At 37.7% G+C, this 22,824-nt stretch overlaps 1 protein-coding gene across 1 annotated transcript in view; it reads right to left on the bottom strand.

Annotated features, from left to right (window-relative positions):
• Positions 1-1,284: 1,284 nt before the first annotated feature.
• Positions 1,285-22,824, bottom strand: part of LOC117403252 (protein enabled homolog) — a 300,703-nt gene continuing 279,163 nt past the window's right edge. The window contains 7 exon segments of the mRNA XM_059024330.1: positions 1,285-3,843; positions 4,434-4,491; positions 8,036-8,120; positions 9,885-9,947; positions 10,896-10,962; positions 11,593-11,641; positions 11,822-11,876. Of these exon segments, the coding sequence (XP_058880313.1) occupies positions 3,806-3,843; positions 4,434-4,491; positions 8,036-8,120; positions 9,885-9,947; positions 10,896-10,962; positions 11,593-11,641; positions 11,822-11,876 (415 nt within the window). The 3' untranslated portion in view covers positions 1,285-3,805.

Raw genomic sequence — 22,824 nt, 5'->3', positions numbered from 1 at the left:
TTACAGACATCTGAAAATGTGGCGGAATAATAATAATAATAATAATAATAATAATAATAATAATAATAATAATAATCCTAACAATAGAGTTCCAGCAACTTCGTTGCTTGGACCCCTAATAAAAATCCTAACAATAACAAAAGGCTTCCCAGCCATTCTGGCGTGGAAGCCTAATTACATAAGCAGCTAAATTCTGCCTTGGATATATTGCTTCAGACATATAACTTTTCTGGAGTGAACCATGGCAAAGATGAACATATCTCTGGGTTAACAGATTATGCATAACACAAACATTACTATTTTTGTGAGCTCATTTTTGTTTGATTTTTTCTGTTATTGTATCACGGTTAAATTTTGTTATGGTTTATTTGTCGCTTGGTATTTAAAATAATAATAATAAAAATGACGGTGTATACATTTTAAAATATGAAGTTACATCATCTGTTAGTTGTTCCTGTATTGAGTTAGCTAATCCTTGTTTGTACAACAAGAATTGGCTTTTGGCAGAAACCTCCAGATATATGGAAACTTTCTAAAGTGCTTGAAAAGTTAATATGTACATTTCTTTCTACACATAGAACATATAAAAGATGACATCGACAAAATAATTAAAACTGCCAGTGGCAGTCATGGCTCTGCAGGGAGGAATGGGAAACAGATGCACAAGTCTTCTAGCAGTCAAACCTGGATCAGTGAGCAAATTTACTTAAAATCCAAGTACCAAGTTTGGTATGTCAGACCCATTGCCAACTGCTTGTTATTATTGCAATAAATTAAAGTTCACACATTTTTTTTAAAATAAAATGAACCCATAAAGGAAATGGTTAACCTGCTAATCAGCTCACTTTTTTGTGGTTTTAACATTTTATTAATAAAAATGTAGAACTTCTATATAACCTCAGTAGAAAGCTTTCCCCATTTTCCTGGTCCCTTGAATGGCCTTAAAGGAGTACTAAATGCTTTTAAATTATTGCCCATTACCTTTATTAACATTTATTGTACTGATAATCTCTCAAACAGCTGCATCCTGGTACCGTTGCGGTAAGGTTATTGGGTACAGTGTGACTGCAGCTGGACAACTGAAGTGAGTTTGAATTACAATGTATTAAGTGATTAATAATGTCTTTGAAATATTTGAATATTCTAAACTGAAGTTTAAAAAACAAGTAAATCAAAAAGATCAACAGAAAAAAGGAGCCCAGTGATAATATTGAGGTAAGAAAAATGATTTTAAAACTTGGCTAATGAGGTTTTAGTGTACAAAAACACAAAAATACCAATATATTAATGTATTGCAAGTTTATTTCATTCGCTCAAACTAAAACATGTTAGCATGTAAGAAATTTAAAATGGAACAGAACAGTATAGTACAGAACATTCATTTGTACTTCATTTGCATTCGCTTGTATCAACAGTTCTTTGATTGATGAGTTTTACAGACCTAATGTAGGGAAATGAGAGTGTTTCAGCACCAGCATTTTGATTTTGACATTCAACTGATGTGACTGCAGAGATTGTATGAGAAATGTGCAAGGTGTTCAGATTTCCACACTATTATAAAAAAGAATGAAGCCAATCGTCCTTCAATGATATTACTTCTAGAGTACAAGATAAAACAAACACAACACAACTCAACTCTTTACAAATAAAGAAATGTGTGAACTGTGTAACAAGGTGTTTTTCAAACCAACATCAGCTTCAAATTCTCTTTAAGAATCACTATAGCACAATGTATATGGGTAACCAGTGATGAGGTTATGACAGCTTCCATTAGTATTAAATACAACTACTTCCAAACAAGGCACAAACCAATGTGATTTGCTAGAACAAACAGGCCAACTACATTTTAGTTTTTATTCCTCGATTCAAACCAACCCAGATGCTAGAAAGAATGAAGGCTTCACAGTGAAAATGGCAGAATGATAGTAAATTAGAATTAAATGTATTGTTGGTAATTTGCCACATATAACTTGGCTACAGCTCAGTACAAGTTCAAATGGGTTTTAAAGTGCAATCAATGCAGTAAACACTCTATACTGCACAGCAGTTTAGTCGGTTGCTAAAAATAAGGGGAAAAAATCAGTTCGTAAAAAGTGGAAAAACAGAAACTCATACAATCTAAACTCTCTCTCTCTATATATATATATTTCTCCTACACTGCAGTAAATAGTGTTTGTTTATTTATCAGTGTTCTGTTTTACATTCCCACCTTTATTTAATTATTCCTTTTCATTATTTACTTTTGATATTGATGTTCATAATGTTTATGTAATTTTATATTATATACTGTACTTTGTAACTGCTTTGGCAATACCGCTAATGTTGTCATGCCAACAAAGCACCTTTGAATTTGAATTTGAGAGAGAGAGAGAGAGAGAGAGAGAGAGAGAGAGAGAGAGAGAGAGAGAGAGAGAGAGAGAGAGAGAGCGTTCTTGAATGTGTTCCTACTGAAATGCTAAACTTTTTTTTAGCATCTGAAATTTACTCTCTTTTTAAATCTTGTTACTTTATTTGGTACATGTACAGGTTTCAAAGGCTGAGAGGCACAGTATTAATTACAACTGAATTTTAACATTCTATTGTCAAAATGAAATACAACATCTAGTTAATGAAAATGTGTGGAGCACTTCCATGCAATAGCCATGTTCATGCATTTAAAGAAATTAACAGCAGTGGAAATCATATATGTAAATGTAAAAACATTTATTTTGAAAATACTAACGCATTGTCTGCCCTGGAACAAAAGAAAAAGTAATCAAAAAAAAATTAAGAAACAAAATAATTCTTTAAGATAGGAGATGTGAAGAACTTAAAAAGGCAACTTAATGGTGATGTTACACTTATTGCTTATAAACTAGCAAAAATGATTTTGTGGTGATTGACACATTAGAAAAACCGACATGCACATTTGAGAAAAAAACAAAACAAACAAAAAAACAAAGCTATATCTACAAATACTGTCTTTGTGATTTACAATACAGCTGATCTGTATACTGATCTGTATAATGGGAGTCTCAGATTTGGTAAAGCGGTATAGTGATGCAGGAAGGCATCTACTTCTGCAATCACCTGACCCCTCATAGTTAAACATTTCAAAACAAACTACTATAATGCAATACGTAGGCTACTATGAGTTAGGCTTTCTAGCAAAAAGTCCTGGAATTTTTCTCAGAATGGAAAGCCAAAAAATCATACAGACTAGCCACCTCATAAAGATCCCATAAAGCTACCCAATATGGCCGTAGTTTTAACATTAGAACAAACATTAATGAACAACTCCAAATATTTAAATGTACTTGTTCAGGTAAGAGTATTTCAGGAAGACAAGCTTTATGGAGCCCTGCAGCAGAAGGCCAAAACTAGCCATTTAGTCCTTCTAGAAACAAAAGCCATCCTCTACAGCCAACACTGAGCCGCACACTAAAACAGCCCCTCCAAATGTGCCTTTTGCAAAGAATTCAGACGTGCAAACTTTTGTCTTCATTAACGTGAATAACTATCGTGTTGTTATCATGTTTTCTCTACAAAGAATGGAATCTTTGCATATTACAGTAGCTTTAAGACTTTCCCACTCCCTGGCAAGAAGGTCAGGAAAAAGCAGTAAGCAAGCTTCAAGAGAAGAAAAGAAAATACAAATAAAAGCACCCTGTCGCTGCACTGAGACGGCCTCCAAATCTCCAGAATCTCCTTCTTGCACAACTTGCTCACTTTTCTTTTTTTTCACCTCTTAAATAAATGTTGTCATAATTGTAGTGAAGCGCATGTGTCTGGTCAAGGGGCAAATCTGCAGGGACCTCATGTCCTTCTATGCTGTGTTTGACTTGCTCAGTTCCTGCCTGATTGCTGTAGATGTAAAGACAAAAAATTAACTACATTTCATAAAAAGCGTTAGAATACATGACACAGGTAATAATTAACATGCATGTAAGTAAATAAAATACTTTAGCAAGGTAATAAGTATAAAATTTGAACCTTAATATTATTAAGCACTGAATGAATCTATAACACTTCTGTGGTTTATGCAGCATGCCCTCCAGCTGTTCTATTCTATTAAGGTACTATTTCCTGATATACATTGTATGAAGTTAGAAACTTGTATTGGGGGGGGGGGGGGGGGGGAAAGAAAGAAAAACGGGGTTAATGTATTCTAACTTCAGGGATGGAAATATGACTCCTATTGCACAGCAGTTTCACCTATTCCATGTTTTAATACGAGATTGATTAGCCACAGTGTATAGGTAACAAGCTCAGGTGTGTCTTACTAAACTCATAGTAAAACCAGGAATGGATCAAACTGCTATGCAATGGGAGACTTGTTTCCATCCCTGAACTATTCTAACTACACAAGGCACCACCAGTAATAAAAACATTGCTTTCATTGGAAACAATTTCTCATAAAGTCTTAAAGTTTTTTTTATTTCAATTACGCTTACCATCAATAAGTTCCTCTTTCAGTTTTGTCAGTTCCTTTCTCATTTCATCTAAAATATCCTATTAAAGAAAATGTAGTTAATATTAGGCAAAATGTAATCCTGGTTTCTTAATCTAATCATCAGTGAATTAGCAATTTGTTGGAACATTCAGGGTTTTTTTTTTGGAACATCACAACTGTGTATCAAATTTGAAGCTATACAAATCAGTGGGTGGTCTAGCATCAACAACAAAAAAAAAGTCAAGGTCATCTTTCCCCATCCAGGACAAGCCTGATCATCCATCGCAAATTGTTTTAGATATACCATAAAACTTAAATTAAACGCCAGCGCCGTATAGTTACAATATTAGCCAGCAGACCCGGCGCATATTGGAGACCGCCGATTATTTGAGACTGCCGTTTATATTAGATCACTTGTTTCACATGCTTCATGCAGTCATTGAGAAGCTGCTAACACACAACCTTGTAGCAACATTGTAACTCAATATAAACATTCCAGCAACTTTGTTAAAAGGTTGTGTGTCAGTGAGAACGAAAACAGTTTTGTTTTATAACAAAATTACATTGTATTGTACACCCTCAAGTATAAAGCGAGTACAGTCTTTTTACATGCACTGGTTAACAAGAATACGGTATGCAAAACACTGGAAAATGAACAAGCAGAAATATACGAATTTATATTTAAAAACGGAATTAGATCTACCACTGTTAATAATAATAATAATAATAATAATAATAATAATAATAATAATAATAATTACAAACTTCTAAATTGTTTTTAAAAATGAACAATAAAAGCAATAAGTATCATTATCAAAAATAATGTATTGATTAATCTCAAACTTGTACATTGTTAATACAGCAAAACATGTTAAAATACACAAGAGGTTTGTATCTGGCCTACTTTCAGCACGCTTAAAATTATCAACACTTTTAATAACATAATAACTGCATTAAACAAATATGCATTACATGTAGGTCTACCTTAAATTACGTTTTCTATTATTATTATTTATTAATCCTGAGAGTCACTTTCATCGCTGTCACTTCATTACGCTCAAGCTCCTCCTCATCCTCCTCAGCTTCAATGGCAATGACAGAGACCCAACGTTTATTTACAATATCTGCCAGCAGACCCGCCGTTTATTGGAGACAGGCAATTATTTGAACTTTTACAGTAGGCCACATGAGTGCAGGCAAATATTTATTATGATACCAATATTCAGATACAGTTTATGTAAAATGTGAAGCTGAAGCTGTTTGTTTCAAAGCTGTTCTGGAATGCCACTGTGAATCAAAGGGTTTATTGAAATCCCCCACACCCAGAAATTAGATTGTCCCCTTTAACACTGGAACGACCGCGTGTTTACACATACCTGGAACAACCATGAGCGGTCAATTTGACTGGCGTATTAGAACAACACAAATATTACAATGACAGGACAATCAATTGAATATGAGTAATGGTTTTATTGAAGAACGTCATATAAAGCATCTACACAACCGAAACATTGTAAATAAACAGACATTGAACAGAAATGTCTTTATATACAGACATATTACATAAAGCGCAACCTCAAAAAATGGTAAAACATTAAATAAATATTTGAAAATAAATTTGTGTATATACATCATCACATACATACAAAACTGTATAACTGAAACAATGTAAATAAGTATCCATTATTTTTTTTTTTTAAATAAATGGGTTTATATTGCCTACATAAAGCGCATACATGCAACTGAAGCTATTTGTTTATACACAGATATACTATAATCAAAATTACATGAATAAATAAACATTTGAACAGAATGGGCTTCATTTACAATCATTTAAAAAGTCTAAGTGCTGGCACAAATCACACAGATCCTGCACTTTTATGCAGTGCACTTACCGCAGACTGTCTTTGTGCATTCGGCACAGCAATCAACAGTAACCTAGACTTCTGGCACCACATGCTCCACGGGCATATACTAGTACAATGAAAGCTTCTAATTCCTCCAAGGGCATTGACCAGGAATCATCTTGTAGTTGTCGGTAGGCTTCTTCTTCAGTGCAGCGTTGTATGTGGTGAAGCGTATGCATGTCAATCAATAGGCAAAAAGCACTCAATGCGCTCTCATCAATGTTGCGTTTTGCATATGCCGTGGGCTCTGGAACTTCCCTCAAAATATTATGTTCACCCCTTCTACCTGCAGCTTCAACACCAGGATTTATAGTGTTCCAAACAGTGCCATCATTATCAGCCTCTTGAGTGCCAGGTGGTGCTGGCGCTACCGCTGGAGAAGTGGTTGCCTCAGGTGAAGTAGCGGCTGGATCAGATGCAGGGGCTGATACAGGTGAAGTGGCTGGAATCCTTGCAGGGGCTGCCACAGGATTGCTTCTTCTCCCATGGGATCTCCTGCGCCCCCTTCGCGCACTTGGTCCTGGCACTTTGCTGGAATCCTTCTCACTGTCACTGCTGCTGGAAGATTCATCTTCGCAAACCCAGAGCCAAATTTGTCATTTACTGTCTCTGCTGCATCAGAATTGTGGTTTGGTAAGCTTTGCAGTAATTCCAAACACTGCTTTGCTGTCCTGCATCTTCTGCAATCCATTTTTCAATGTGTATTGGGGTAACAATGAATTTCTAAAAAAAAAATCGAGTGAGTTGTATAGTAACCAGAGTGCAGACAGACAGCTGGGCACCGTGAGCTGTCAAGGCTGATTGATGGGCTATCAGGAGGCTCATTGAAACAATAGAAATGTCAGAAGACCGCTCATTTGAGGAATGCAGACTGATAAAATCAAACTTCAATACATGGCGGCAAGTCCCGACTGATAAATACAAATAATACCGCAACATTTAATTGTTATAATATGTTTTATATATATTGTTCAATTTGACCGCTCCTGGTCGGAATAGGTATGACAGTATTTTATCTCCCCAAGTACTTAGTACATATATTTAGGTCTTGAAAGCACAGCTCCGTATCTTAAACACACGCACCACAATTTAAACTTAAATTGCAAAAACGGTCAAAATGACCGCCTTGGTCATTCTAGTGTTAAACTATTTTTCAGAAAAAAGGCTTTACTACAGCCAATTCTGAAGCACCTTAGTTCAGACATTGGTCTTTGAATTTCTTCCATAACATTTTCAGCGACTCACTTGACATTTACTGTATGTAAAGCCCATCGACGCAACATTTTGCTGTGTCCCTAGATAACACGGAAATGAATGACCTAGTAATGAACCACCACTTATCTAAGTCAGGCCATAAGGCTAGGGAGTCCCAGGTGTTGAAGGAAAGGGAGGGATAAACATAGTAATAAAAGCATTGGGCACTCCCATCTACCTTAGTATATACACAATAATCAGGGGTTTAGCATGCAATACATTGGCAGAAACAAAACGTAAACAAATCATCAGACATGTGTTGAAGAGGTAAAATCCTCACTACAGTCAAATCAAATAAGGCAAGCCCAGTAACATTTTAAATCTCAATTTACACAGGCATACACACAGAATTGACAGCTTCAAATAACTCACTAAGTAGTTTTCTTTTACTTGTCTTACTAGCGGTTGCTTCTAATGTATATGGAAATTCACAACTGTTTACCTGTTTCAATCTGTCATAGTCCAACCCTTCTGTCACCACCCCATTGGCACTTAGGGATCCAGTTGGCATTGGTGTGGATTTCGGTCTGGGTAACACAAGAAAACATGTACATGTGTGACTATTTTATATGTACTTATTCAATGGTCACTTAACAGAATGTATACAATGAATACATCAACTTGACTTCTAAGTAGAGTTTAGAATATTTTGGGTGTCAAGTACAAAATAAAGCGACATTTTCCAAAGATAATTCACAAATACATTACACACACCACAGCTCCATGTAAGATAAACCACATATTAAAAAAACAAGCCTTTTACTAACAAACATGATTATCTGAATTAGTTTCTGCTCACACACATACTTATCAAAATCATAACAGATGCAGTTACTCACAGGAGGATATGAGTGAACATCAATGTCTACCAAAGCTGCCTGCACTAGATTCGTTTTCAGTCCAGTGCCAATGAGTAGGAATGTCTCAATTGCTGTATTGAAAGGCAGCCATCAGCAGCATTATCAGTAATACTACTAAGGCGATCCATTACGGTACTCAGGAATATTTGGTTTAGTTGTAAGACATTTATTAATACAGTGAATGTGTTTGCTCTACTTACATGCAGTCCCCAAAAAAACAGAAATGTCCCTGATTTCATTGACGTGAGCTATAAAAACATGTTTATTGGCCAATCATTCTTTTAAAAACATACTCTAAACCAATCACTATATGGTTATTGTCAAGATAAGTTGTTCATTTTTTTTCAATGTATTTGTTAGGTCTTGTTTTACCAACTAGGATACAGACACCTAGTCCAAACTTAGGCCAGCTGTTGTTTTTTTGGTAGCATGTGATTTTGCAACCTGACCACCATTACTGTTACTTTCACAATAAAATGATTTTCTCATTGTGCTTTTGGGTATTTTGATGTTAGACTGTCCTTTGTTTTGTGAGATCTCTTTGTATTGCCATCTCTTCATATTCGTGGTTCTGTCTATTCTTACTGTTTATTATTTGAAATCTTTCCTATGTCATACATTTACTGCCTTAATTGTGTTGTTTTTCCATTTTTTATCATGGCAATAAACTCACTTTATCTCTATTTCGACCCATAGCACATTTTATTCTTTATTTCATTGGACAGTAAGCACATACTTTTTAGGTGGTTAGCTTTATTTTAAAGACTGAGTCACTAAAAGTGCTTTTTGTAAAATGTAACAGATTCTTCGGTCGTTTAGTTAAAACTACACTTTGAAACTAGTACCACTCAATGGTACTTATAAATTATAAATACAAGTACAAAAAAATGCATAATAAATAAAAGGACAATGGCTTTAACATTAAACCCCGGACAGAAACACTTCTTAATCAAGTACATTAATGCAATACAGCAGACATGTGCAACAAAGGAGGGAGGAGTCATTAGGGAGGCTCCATTTCGGGAAAAGAATCATGGTTGATTATTCTGTAATCAAACATGCAGAAAGGGGGTGTCTCACATTCATGCACCCTGTCAAAGAATCAGCTGAAACAAGAAGATCTGGCAACAAGGTAATCACCAAAAAACAATGAATAATCAAAAGGATGCCCCTTTTGCCAACTACTTCATATACAATTACAGTCAACTGTTGCACGTGAAGGAACTGAAAAGGCCAAAGATTTGACTTCCTAAAAATAATTTGCAATGCATTATCCGCTCACATCAGAGTCTACGAGAATTGTAAAATGCATTCTTAACATTCAGGTGTGGCGATTACCTTGTTTGAAACACTGAAAAAAAAACACTGCCCCCACTGATCACATTGAACACAGCAGAAATATATATTCTCAAACTCTACAGGTTTGTATACCTGCTTAATGAATCACAGAACCTGTTGTCAGAAACCATCTGATTTCTCCATGGTGAATCCCATCTGTGAGGGTAAAAAGACTAGCTTTTAACAGGCTTGTTCTGGAGCCTGCTAATGAGAAATGTTATGGTGCCTTTTTACCTGCACAAGAGATTAGGTCTCCTGCACAATTATCAAAGGACTAGTATCCTACTACACACACACACACACAATAGGCGGACTAAAAATCTACACCTCGGTGATGATTTTAATCTATTATTTCACAATTGTTTTACCTGATGTGGAACCCACAGAACTGTTCTACCACTATATTTATATATCTTTAATCCACTACATGATTTTTAAAATAATGTTGCAATCAATGATGACTAATTTCAACTGCCTTAAGAGAATGTGTTGACTTTACAGAACAACCTATAAAGAAGTAAAAGGTTAAATACTTTGGTGATGTACTTGTCTGCTCAGCATGCACATATTTTGCATGGCTGCTTTCGATACTGTGTATTTTGTCTATAAAAATAAGTTCCAAGACAGTGACAGTGAAATGCACACACTTGTACAGAGATCCAAGCAAGCTTAACAATTTGCTTTAATATTGTTAAGAAGCATTGTTACAAACTGCTGAAATAGTTGGGGAAAAAAAAAACTAAACACATGCCAAAGCTATCCTTGAAGAAACACAAAGCAAATCAGTTTGCTCAGATGCTGAGAAACAATGTAGATTCTGTAGTGGTTAAGTTACACTATTACATTCAAGTGTATAGACTTTGGCAAAATACAGGGTCTTCAGATCCAAAAAAAAATAAAAAAATTAAATAAAAACCAAGACAGAACGGCAGTTCTGTGTTTATTTTCTGGGATTGCAATAACTTTCATTGGGTTTTTAATTTCACTAAAATACTATTAGTGAGAACACTTTAGAAAATGTACAGTCACTTATTTATTTTATTTTCCTCATACCAGATTTGTGGATAATTCTAATTGGAGTCATTTTTTTTTTTAATACATTACCTATTTATAACAGGTGATTTGCTACCATTCATAGCATTTGTTCTTTCCCAAGGCTTTCTGGCCATGTCTGAAAAATACAAACAAACAAGACAATTAATATATGTCATGGATTACACTGCAATATATTCTCTGTTATGGCACGATGATTCCAAACTATCAACATATTTTTGTCCTTCAATTTTAAGACCTAGGAGACCAGCATGCCAAAGTTAACCAAAGCACAGTGTCATGATTCTTTATGTATTAATCTGTTTTTGTCCTAAAGTTTCAAATTATTTTTTTTCCTCAAATATTTAGGTTGGTTAGTTTCATTTTGCCATGTGGGTAGGAACTTAACATTATTTTATACTGTAAAGGTAATAAAGGCGTATTTTGCTATATAAAAATAGCATTTTTACCATCCCTTTAAACCAGCTCTTTCTGTTGATGTAACATTGGAACAAATATCATAATACAGACAAGACTGTAAGAAAGAGCTCTGGAAGCAGACATGAAAAAGGCAGTTGGCAGAACTGATTAAATCATCAGTGATATACATAATGTAAGAAGACAATGCTGTGGTTGTTTTAAAATAACCACAATCAAAAATGATTTTTTTTCTGTTTTGCCCCTTAAACACCTGTAAAAAAAATAACAAAAAATAAATAAATGTTGGTGTTACAGGTTTTGTAGCCTTTGCTGTACTTAATCTACTCACCCGGTGTGCTTGTTGCAGGGAGTTTAGGGGTTGTAACTTCAGGCTCATCCTGTTTAAAGCAGAATAAAATAATCCTTCAAGGTTTCATTTTCCCAAAGATATTTAATATTTCAGCATTTCAATTACATTTATTGTAAAACCCTGTTTACAAGACGAGTTACTTTTAATGATATGAGGATTTCTCCATAACATAGCAATTTGTTTCAATTTCCTGTGGCTTCACACTTACATTTGTGTCCTTCTGTTCTGGTTCAGGTGTGGATCCCTTGTCAGCAATTCTTCTCCTGCAGATACAATGGAATGCAAGCATATTGTACAAGGTTCCGACTGTATTATCCGGCATTTACGGATATACAGTATACTGTTCTGAAACCACCAACCATGTTGCAGGATTTGTTTTCCAGTCAAAAGTGACCTTAACATTACAAAACTTGACAAGTCAGTCCTCAAGACCGAAGAAGTGCAGGGTAAAACTGTGAAAAACAGACTATTGTGGGCATATGACTGGCTGCTGATCAGGACCCAAACAGCTGTTTACACTGACAGGTTAGCAATTTTATCAATATATTCACCAGCCATGCAAAATTGCTAATAGTGGTTCACTAGTTGGTCACAAGCATTTTTGTTTCTAAAACCTCCCTTCTGTTTGTCTCTCTTTCTTTTTTTTTTTAAATACTGCATGAAGGATGTATCCATGTAAAAGTTAGATGATTAGGAAAAATGTGAAGGAGGCATTCTGGCATTATGTCTGCACAGGTATACTTACTGCTGTCAATCTGCGCTCATAGCCCCCAACAGGCTGTAGTGCACAATATACACGTAATACATTTTTTAAAAAACTATTACAACGTAAAATAATCACATTAATTATGTAAATACAATAATTAACGAAAATTATACAGCCAAAAGCCACTTCATTTGAAGTGCTTTTTAAAACCCCAAAAGTAATGACTAAAGCTAAGGTTTACAATTTTAGGAAGGCAAACTATGAAGGAATGAAACAGAGACTAACAGAAGTAGATTGGAGTAAAATAGAGAAAACATCCACGGCATAAGGATGGCTGTTTTTTTTTTTAAATGTAGTACTAGAGGCGCAAAACAATTACATCCCAAAAGTAGACAAATCTAAATCTAAAACAAAATTGCCAAAATAGTTTAATAGATCAATTAAAAAAAATATTCAGGAGAAAAAAGGCACTTTACAGGGCGTTTAAAAGGAACCAAGAACAAAGTACACATAGAGTACTTGGAACTGCAAACACAAGTCAGAAAGGAAGTTAGAAAGGCCAAGACAGAGATATAAATGAGCATTGCTGAGGGGGCCAAAAACAATTCCAAATATTTTTTCCAATATTATAACAGCAAGAGAACATTCAAAGAGGAGGTTAAATGTCCAAAAGATACAAATCAAAATCATAGATGAAGAGAAAAAAATAGCACATATATTAAAAGATTACTTTTCACAGGTTTTTACAAAGGAGGATACGGACAACATGCCCCACATGTCGACCTGTTCCTATCCAGTTTTAAATAACTTAAGCATAACAGAGGCAGAAGTGTTAAAGGGACTAGGAGCCCTTAAAATAAACAAATCCCCTGGGCCAGATGAGATCCTCCCAATAGTACTCAAAGAAATGAGAGAAGTTATTTACAAACCGCTAACCAAGATCATGCAACCGTCTCTTGACATAGGGGTTGTACCAACAGACTGGAGAATTGCAAACGTAATACCGATCCACAAAACAGGAGACATGATTTCCATTACACGAGAGTAGATGTTAAAACTTCATGCTGATTTGAACTCGGCTCTCGCCAAGATAAGCACCAACTAAGACGTAGCTTTACAGTAAACTAATGTGATCCATATGCGTCTCCATCCATTTACGTTTCCTTCCATATGATGATGTAGATATCCTTCTGACTGGTGTTAATGGCTGAAGTGTAATGCTGGCTCCAGGGATCAGCTTATTTTGCCTCCCTGGCGCATCAGCACACACAACAGCTGCGATGCTGGCTCCGGGGATCAACCAAAGTGCGGCCTCCCCAGCGCATCAGCATGACAACCGTCTGGATTGAGCTAAGTAGGGTACATCTCTGGGGTTTTCAAGTGGGCACCTTCCATCCTCAGTGTTTCGTCGACTAGCCCACGACACCTCAAGAGGGCTCGACGGTGATTCTGGCGTCCCAGCATCACCCCCCTCCGTCCCCCACTCAACTCAGCCCAGCTTACTTACCTGTCCCCAGCCAGAATCTTTCCGTCTCAACCACAGCCAGTTGCTGCTCCTCTCTGCTGCTTCAGATAAGTTCTTCACTGTGCGACGCAACTCTTGGCCACTGAATCCGACGTCTCTGAGAAACCGGGTTGTAGAGTGTGCCACAAATCCTCGACAACCCACTTCCACTGGGTAAACCCGAACTCTCCATCCTCGCTGTTCCGCTTCAGTGGCTAGTTGAGCATACCGCAGTTTCTTCCTCTCATACGCCTCATCTACAGCATCCTCCCATGGCACTGTTAACTCTACCAGGTGAACAAGGCGTGCTGATCCAGACCACAAGACAATATCTGGTCGAAGGTTAGTGGTGGCAATCTCAGGTGGAAAAATAAGCCGTTGACCAACATCTGCCAGCATTTTCCAGTCTCTAGCAGCTTCCAGTTGTCCTGGGCGAGGATTGGTTTTAACACCTTTTCTTGGTGGTTGCTCTCCTGGGCGGAGGAATGTTGTCTTTTGTGTGTAATGTTTTGATGGAACAGGTGGCAACTTATTGGTCATGTTACGCTTGTCTTCCAATGCTAAGGCCAAACATCGCAGCACCTGGTCATGGCGCCAAGTAAACCGTCCTTGGCTAAGAGCCACCTTACATCTTGTCAAAATGTGCCTTAATGTTGCAGGTGATGAACACAAAGGACATGAGGGATCCTCTCCTACCCAGAGGTTTAGGTTCTGTGGTGATGGGAGAACATCATATGTTGACCTGATGAGGAAACTGATCCTGCTCTGTTCCATTGACCATAGGTCTTGCCAGCCAATCTTGCGTTGTTCCACACTCTCCCATCTCATCCATTCTCCCTGTTTGGCCTGGGAAATTGCCTTTATACACCTCATCCTCTCCTCCTGCTTTTGCACCTCGTTGACTACCAGCTTCCTTCTTTGAGCTGGGGCCGCCTTGTGCCATGTAGGAGGAGTTAAACTGAAACCAAGACCCCCTCTTCCATGCTGAACTTGCCCCATGATATCACCAATTCGAAGGGCAGCCTTTGCATCTTCCACAGCTTTCTTTGCCGCCCACTTTCTTCCAGTTTTCAACACAGGTGCTGCCTCCCTTACGCATTTATCGCGTGACTCTACTAATGTCATTTCCAATCTGACCTTGGCGCACTTAAACTCCTCGGTTAGAGCAGAGACTGGTAGCTGCAGTATTCCTTTACCATAAAGTCCCACTCTGCTGAGGCAGCGTGGAACTCCCAACCATTTCCTGATGTATGAACTGATTAAAGCTTCCAGCTTCTCTACTGTTGTCAAAGAAACCTCGTACACAGTCAGTGGCCACAGCAACCTCGGCAGTAGACCAAACTGAAAGCACCAGAGTTTTAGTTTACCTGGTAGAGCGCAGCTGTCTATGCTCTTCAAAACCGAACCAGGTAACTACAGACCAATAAGCCTGACTTCTATTATATGTAAACTTATGGAAACTATAATAAGATCCAAAATGGAAAATTAACTACATGGTAACAGTATCCTGGGAGACAGTCAGCATGGTTTTAGGAAAGGGATATTGTGTCTATCTAACCTGCTTGACTTTTTTGAGGATGCAACATCGACAATGGATAATTGCAAAGCATATGACATGGTTTATTTAAATTTCCAGAAAGCTTTTGACAAAGTCCTGCATAAAAGATGAATTCAATAAACTGAACGCAGTAGGGATTCAAGGAAATGCATGCACATGGATTAGGGAGTGGTTAACATGTAGAAAACAGAAAGTACTGATTAGAGGAGAAACCTCAAAATGGAGCAAGGTAACCAGTGGTGTACCACAGGGATCAGTGTCAGGTCCTCTGCTATTCCTAATCTACATTAATGATTTAGATTCTGGTATAGTAAGCAAACTTGTTAAATTTGCAGACGACACAAAAATAGGAGGAGTTGCAGCAGCAAAGGTCATTCAAAATGATCTAGACAGCATTCAGAACTGGGCAGACACATGGCAAATGACATTTAATAGAGAAAAGTGTAAATTATTGCATTCAGGCAATAAAAATGTGCATTATAAATATCATATCGGAGATACTGAAATTGAAGAAGTGAACTATGAAAAAGACCTAGGAGTTTATGTTGACTCAGAAATGTCTTCATCTAGACAATGTAGGGAAGCTATAAAAAAAGGCCAACAAGATGCTCGGATATATTGTGAGAAGTGTTGAATTTAAATCAAGGGAAGTAGTGTTAAAACTTTACAATGCATTAGTAAGACCTCACCTAGAATATTGTGTTCAGTTCTGGTCACCTCGTTACAAAAAGGATATTGCTGCTCTAGAAAGAGTGCAAAGAAGAGCAACCAGAATTATCCTGGGTTTAAAAGGCATGTCGTATGCAGACAGGCTAAAAGAATTGAATCTATTCAGTCTTGAACAAAGAAGACTACACGGCGATCTGATTCAAACATTCAAAATCCTAAAAGTTATAGACAATGTCGACCCAGGGGACTTTTTTGACCTGAAAAAAGAAACAAGGACCAGGGGATTAGATAAAGGGGCATTCAGAACAGAAAATAGGAGGCACTTTTTTACAGAGAGAATTGTGAGGGTCTGGAACCAACTCAGTAATGTTGTTGAAGCTGACACCCTGGGATCCTTCAAGAAGCTGCTTGATGAGATTCTGGGATCAATAAGCTACTAACAACCAAACGAGCAAGATGGGCTGAATGGCCTCCTCTCGTTTGTAAACTTTCTTATGTTCTTATGTTTTAAATGTCACTGAGTTGAAGCAGTTCTGCATGGAGGAGTGGGCCAAAATTCCTTCATGGCGCTGTGAGAGACTAATCAATAACTACATGAAGCGTTTGGTTGCAGTTATTGCTGCTGAAGGTGGCGTAACCAGTTATTGAGTCTAAGGGGGCGATTACTTTTTCACATGGGGGCACTGGGTGTTGCATAACTTTCTTTAATAAATAAATTAAATATGTATCAAATTTTTGTGTTATTTGTTCACTCAGGGTCCCTTTTACCTAATATTAGGTTTTGGTTGAAGATCTGACAACATTCAGTGTCAAAAATATGCAGAAAATCAGACGGGGCAAATACTTTTTCATGGCACTGTGTATATATATATATATATATATATATATATATATATATATATATATATATATATATATATATATATATATATATACAGTGCCTTGCGAAAGTATTCGGCCCCCTTGAACTTTGCGACCTTTTGCCACATTTCAGGCTTCAAACATAAAGATATGAAACTGTAATTTTTTGTGAAGAATCAACAACAAGTGGGACACAATCATGAAGTGGAACAAAATTTATTGGATATGTCAAACTTTTTTAACAAATAAAAAACTGAAAAATTGGGCGTGCAAAATTATTCAGCCCCTTTACGTGCAGCAAACTCTCTCCAGAAGTTCAGTGAGGATCTCTGAATGATCCAATGTTGACCTAAATGACTAATGATGATAAATAGAATCCACCTGTGTGTAATCAAGTCACCGTATAAATGCACCTGCACTGTGATAGTCTCAGAGGTCCGTTTAAAGCGCAGAGAGCATCATGAAGAACAAGGAACACACCAGGCAGGTCCGAGATACTGTTGTGGAGAAGTTTAAAGCCGGATTTGGATACAAAAAGATTTCCCAAGCTTTAAACATCCCAAGGAGCACTGTGCAAGCGATAATATTGAAATGGAAGGAGTATCAGACCACTGCAAATCTACCAAGACCTGGCCGTCCCTCTAAACTTTCAGCTCATACAAGGAGAAGACTGATCAGAGATGCAGCCAAGAGGCCCATGATCACTCTGGATGAACTGCAGAGATCTACAGCTGAGGTGGGAGACTCTGTCCATAGGACAACAATCAGTCGTATACTGCACAAATCTGGCCTTTATGGAAGAGTGGCAAGAAGAAAGCCATTTCTTAAAGATATCCATAAAAAGTGTCGTTTACAGTTTGCCACAAGCCACCTGGGAGACACACCAAACATGTGGAAGAAGGTGCTCTGGTCAGATGAAACCAAAATCGAACTTTTTGGCAACAATGCAAAACGTTATGTTTGGCGTAAAAGCAACACAGCTCATCACCCTGAACACACCATCCCCACTGTCAAACATGGTGGTGGCAGCATCATGGTTTGGGCCTGCTTTTCTTCAGCAGGGACAGGGAAGATGGTTAAAATTGATGGGAAGATGGATGGAGCCAAATACAGGACCATTCTGGAAGAAAACCTGATGGAGTCTGCAAAAGACCTGAGACTGGGACGGAGATTTGTCTTCCAACAAGACAATGATCCAAAACATAAAGCAAAATCTACAATGGAATGGTTCACAAATAAACATATCCAGGTGTTAGAATGGCCAAGTCAAAGTCCAGACCTGAATCCAATCGAGAATCTGTGGAAAGAACTGAAAACTGCTGTTCACAAATGCTCTCCATCCAACCTCACTGAGCTCGAGCTGTTTTGCAAGGAGGAATGGGCAAAAATTTCTCGATGTGCAAAACTGATAGAGACATACCCCAAGCGACTTACAGCTGTAATCGCAGCAAAAGGTGGCGCTACAAAGTACTAACTTAAGGGGGCTGAATAATTTTGCACGCCCAATTTTTCAGTTTTTTATTTGTTAAAAAAGTTTGAAATATCCAATAAATTTCGTTCCACTTCATGATTGTGTCCCACTTGTTGTTGATTCTTCACAAAAAATTACAGTTTCATATCTTTATGTTTTAAGCCTGAAATGTGGCAAAAGGTCGCAAAGTTCAAGGGGGCCGAATACTTTCGCAAGGCACTGTATATATATATATATATATATATATATATATATATATATATATATATATATACACACACACACACACATATATATCCAATGAAAAAGCGCTAGCAAGAAATAATATCGACTCTCGAAGAGCCAAGCAGCGGTGGAACTTAATCAGAACCTAGGCTTAGATAGAATTATATGCTTAATATTAAATTGAAATTATTTCAGAATTGAAATAAGAGAGAAAAGGTGAAATATCAACTTATCTCCGTAGTTTTGACCGAAAGGTCAGAGCTCACTCCTTTCTCAGGCAGGCTGAAAGAAGAATGGCACTGATCCCTATGCAACAGTTGTTTATATCTCTAGGGAGCGGGTACGACGCCTTGCTTACTGTTGTAATCAACTACTGTCACATGTCCCCTGGACCCCTGGCCGACTAACCTTATCTGTCTCTGTGGTTCTGATCTTGCTCCCTTCATTATGCACACTCTCAACCTGTCCCTGGACTCTGGCTCGGTTCCTGCTGCCCTTAAGCTTGCCTGAGTTACACCGGTACTCAAAAAACCCTCCCTTGACCTGGCTGACTTATCTAATTTCCGTTCCATCTCCAATCTCCCTTTTCTCTCAAAAACTCGAATGCTGGACGTAGTGGCGTTGCAAACCCAGTCACTTGTGGTGTTCCCCAAGGATCTGTTCTTGGGCCCCTTCTCTTCAATATCTACATGCTTCCCGTGGGTCACCTCATCCACCAACACAGCCTCATGTTTCACTCCTATGCTGACGACACCCAGCTCTACTTTAAACTCGACCCTGGTAGCCCCTCTGCCATGGTCCGGCTCTCGACTTGCATTCAAGACGTCGAGGTTTGGATGTCTGCTAATTTTCTTCAGCTGAACACTAGGAAATCTGAACTCCTCCTAGTAGGATCTAAAACTCAAGAATCTCAAAACTTAAGAATCTCAATATAGCTGCCCTGAAACTCGGAAACTGTCTGCTGCTGCCTTCCCCTGCAGTATGAAGCCTTGGCCTACTTCTTGACAGCAACCTCTCCTTTGATGCTCACATCTCCTCTGTGGTCAAATCTTCCTTCTACCATCTTCGAAACATCTCCAAAGTCCGTCCCTACCTTTCCCTCCCGGATGCGGAGATACTTGGTCATGCACTTCTCCTCTCGACTTGACTACTGCAACTCTCTATATGGTGGTCACCGGGCACACACCATAAACCGACTGCAGCTAGTCCAGAATGCCGCTGCCAGGATCCTTACCAGATGTAAAAAACGTGATCACATCAGCCCCCGTCTTGCCCAGTTACACTGGCTACCTGTAAAGTTCAGGATTATTTTCAAAACTCTGCTGCTCACCTACAATGCCCTTCATCACACAGGTCCCGAGTACCTCCTCAACCTGCTGACCCACTATGTCCCTGCCTGCAAGATAGATCCTCTGACTCTGGCCTGCTTGTTATCCCCAAGCAGAAGTGCACCACGCTCGTTTAGCTTCATGTCTCTGAATCTTTGGAACTCTCTCCCAGCTCTGGTGCGTGATGCTCCCACCGTCGCTTGCTTTAAATCAACTCTCAAGACCCACCTGTTCTCTCTTGCTTTCCATGCTCTTTAAGCCTGATATCTGCTGTGTTGCTGCTGCTATTTAATGTATTATGCTACTATAACGTATTATGCACTTTCCACTGTATTTAAGGTATTATGCATGTTTTTTTTTTTTTTTTACTGTATATCATGTATTATGCATTTCTCTGTATCTAAAGTATTATGGATGTTCTTGTTACTGCATCTTGTAAAGCGCTTTGTGATGGTGGTCCACTATGAAAGGCACTATATAAAATAAAGATTGATTGATTGACTGATTGATTGATCGATCTCAGCCTCTGTTCAAGTTAGAACTACAAGAACTCATTGTGTTCCTCTGGTTTGTTTGGTTTAACCGCCGCTGGGTCCTTGGCTAATAATAAGGGGCAGGCATGAAGCTTCCTCGCTGAAAACTATCAACTATTAGGCCTACGTTTTTACATATTTTTTATTTTTTTGCTGCGAGCGATGGTATAGCTTTGGTCTCAACTTTTGCATCAGTTTTTGACCATTAAAAAAAAGGTTAGATTAACATAATTTAGATGTTTTATTTAACATCATGTAATCAAAGAAACTACAGAACGAGATCACAAAAGTCTATCGGAAGCCATAAGTTATATAGTAGCATTTACGGCATGTTGGATTTCCAAATACCACATTTTTAAATGTCACAGTTTTTCTTTAAGTATGGAAAACTACAAAGCGGTATGCAATTCAGTATGTTAATGTAGCATTATTCCACAGGCTTCATTCGATAGGGAGATGCAAAACTTTTGGCCATAGCTGTACTGCTAATTCACTGTATTCTAATAGATACATTACAACTGTACATGCAATACTGGCAAAATACAACAAGCCTTGATTTACGATGGTCTGTACTGTATAGTGAGATGTGTTTATATATTTGACCCATAATATTAATGTTCTAGTTTATTACACATGATGTAACTACTGCTTGGAATTTTTGGTCTAAACAAAATCTCCACAATGCACAAACAGTATCCCCAAATCGCTGTCAGCCACAAGGCTAAAATCTGTTTATGTTAAACATCGAACAAGCTGAACGTGTCGGAGTCTTCCTGCCTCTCAAATTTCCATCAACTTTGAATATTACTAACGGATGGTCAAAATTCAGTATTTAAATACATATATAAAATACATGCTTTTGGGATATTAATTTGTTAACTTTGTTAATAAAACTATGTTTTCGCTTATGAGTTGTAACAAATGCATTTGTACTGTGGGCCAGGTTTTGACATGCACATGTGTTTTGTTTTTATAGAAACATTTTTGTACTAAGTTTTTTACTTGATAACATTCATTTAAAAATCCAATTAATGCCTATGATTAATACGTTTTAATAAGTTTTGTAACTAATTTTAACTTCACTTTGTGTGGGCATGTATAGTGTCAGTGCTTCGATAAGTCTCACAAAACTTCAGTATTAGGATGGTGGAATCTGATGCAGATTAAGTGCTTGTTAATAATAATAATAATAATAATTAACAGATGCCTTTATCCAACACAATTCACAAGGCTTACTGAGCAGTATCAAGTAAGTACTGTTGTAACAAGGCCGAGGCTGGGCGCGAAACGGCGACCCCGCACACCTTAAGCGAGCGTCCAATCACTCCCACATGAATGGGGAGTTTTTGTCCTGTGTGAATGCTAACCTGTCTAGGGGCGGATCGTTTGTAATTCTTTGCAACACTTTTGTATAATTGCAACACGCTGTAGGAACAATTCAATAACTGATCATTTAGACTATCTGGGTTGATTTAGTTATCTTAAATATTTAATTGACGTGTTACAAAATCAAGTGTTTAACAATGTGGGTTAGCAAAACATTAAAAATGAATCTCTGTAACTTCCAGAACCACATTTAAACAGTTGAGAATAAAGGATATTTAACTGTTAACATGTGTCAATATATTTCTCAATAAACAAATCATGACCTTCCTGCATTTCTTTTTACTAGTAGTAAGAACTATTTCACGTTCTGTATGCCACTTATTTTATTTTAATTAAACCAAAGAAATCGTACTCTAAACTGTATTTTTAGTGGTGCTGTCTTCTCTGTAGTGTTTCTTTATTCACTATGCCCTTTTATAACTGTTACTGCAACAGCCCAGGCCAGTGGGGCACGATAATTTCCATTAGTAGCCTGCTTTTGAAAATCTCACCACAAGAGGCTGCTTATGACCATGAAAACTCGTAATTCCTGATAAAAATGATATTGCCTCACCCTGCAACACATACTGCTTAACCCTTTGCGGTCCTATGTCGGACCTGGTCCGACATTGCAATTATTCCTATTCGGTCCAATGTCGGACCCTGTCCGACATCATCAAAAAGACGCAAAAAACGGGTTTCTAGTCGTTTTTTCTCAGGAAAAAGCTGTGAAAACCATTCAATGGCCGAGTGGGAGCGACAGGAGCCGAGACAAGCCGAAAAAAAAAAAAGAAAAAAAAAGGGCGTATCTCATGAAATTTGCCCCTGGCATCTGATAATGGAGGCCATAAGGAAACAAGCTGGCTGTGACTGCATCAACGCTCAGAGAATATCATGGACATTTGCAGAGCTTTTTTCAGATGTAATAAAATAATGACTTGGATCGCATTATTGAGGCGTTTTGTGATAAAACGAGTGATCAGGAGATGAC

The sequence above is a fragment of the Acipenser ruthenus genome, chromosome 5 (genome assembly GCF_902713425.1).
Source record: "Acipenser ruthenus chromosome 5, fAciRut3.2 maternal haplotype, whole genome shotgun sequence".
Taxonomy (NCBI): domain Eukaryota; kingdom Metazoa; phylum Chordata; class Actinopteri; order Acipenseriformes; family Acipenseridae; genus Acipenser; species Acipenser ruthenus.
This window is presented reverse-complemented; position numbering and strand designations above follow the sequence as displayed.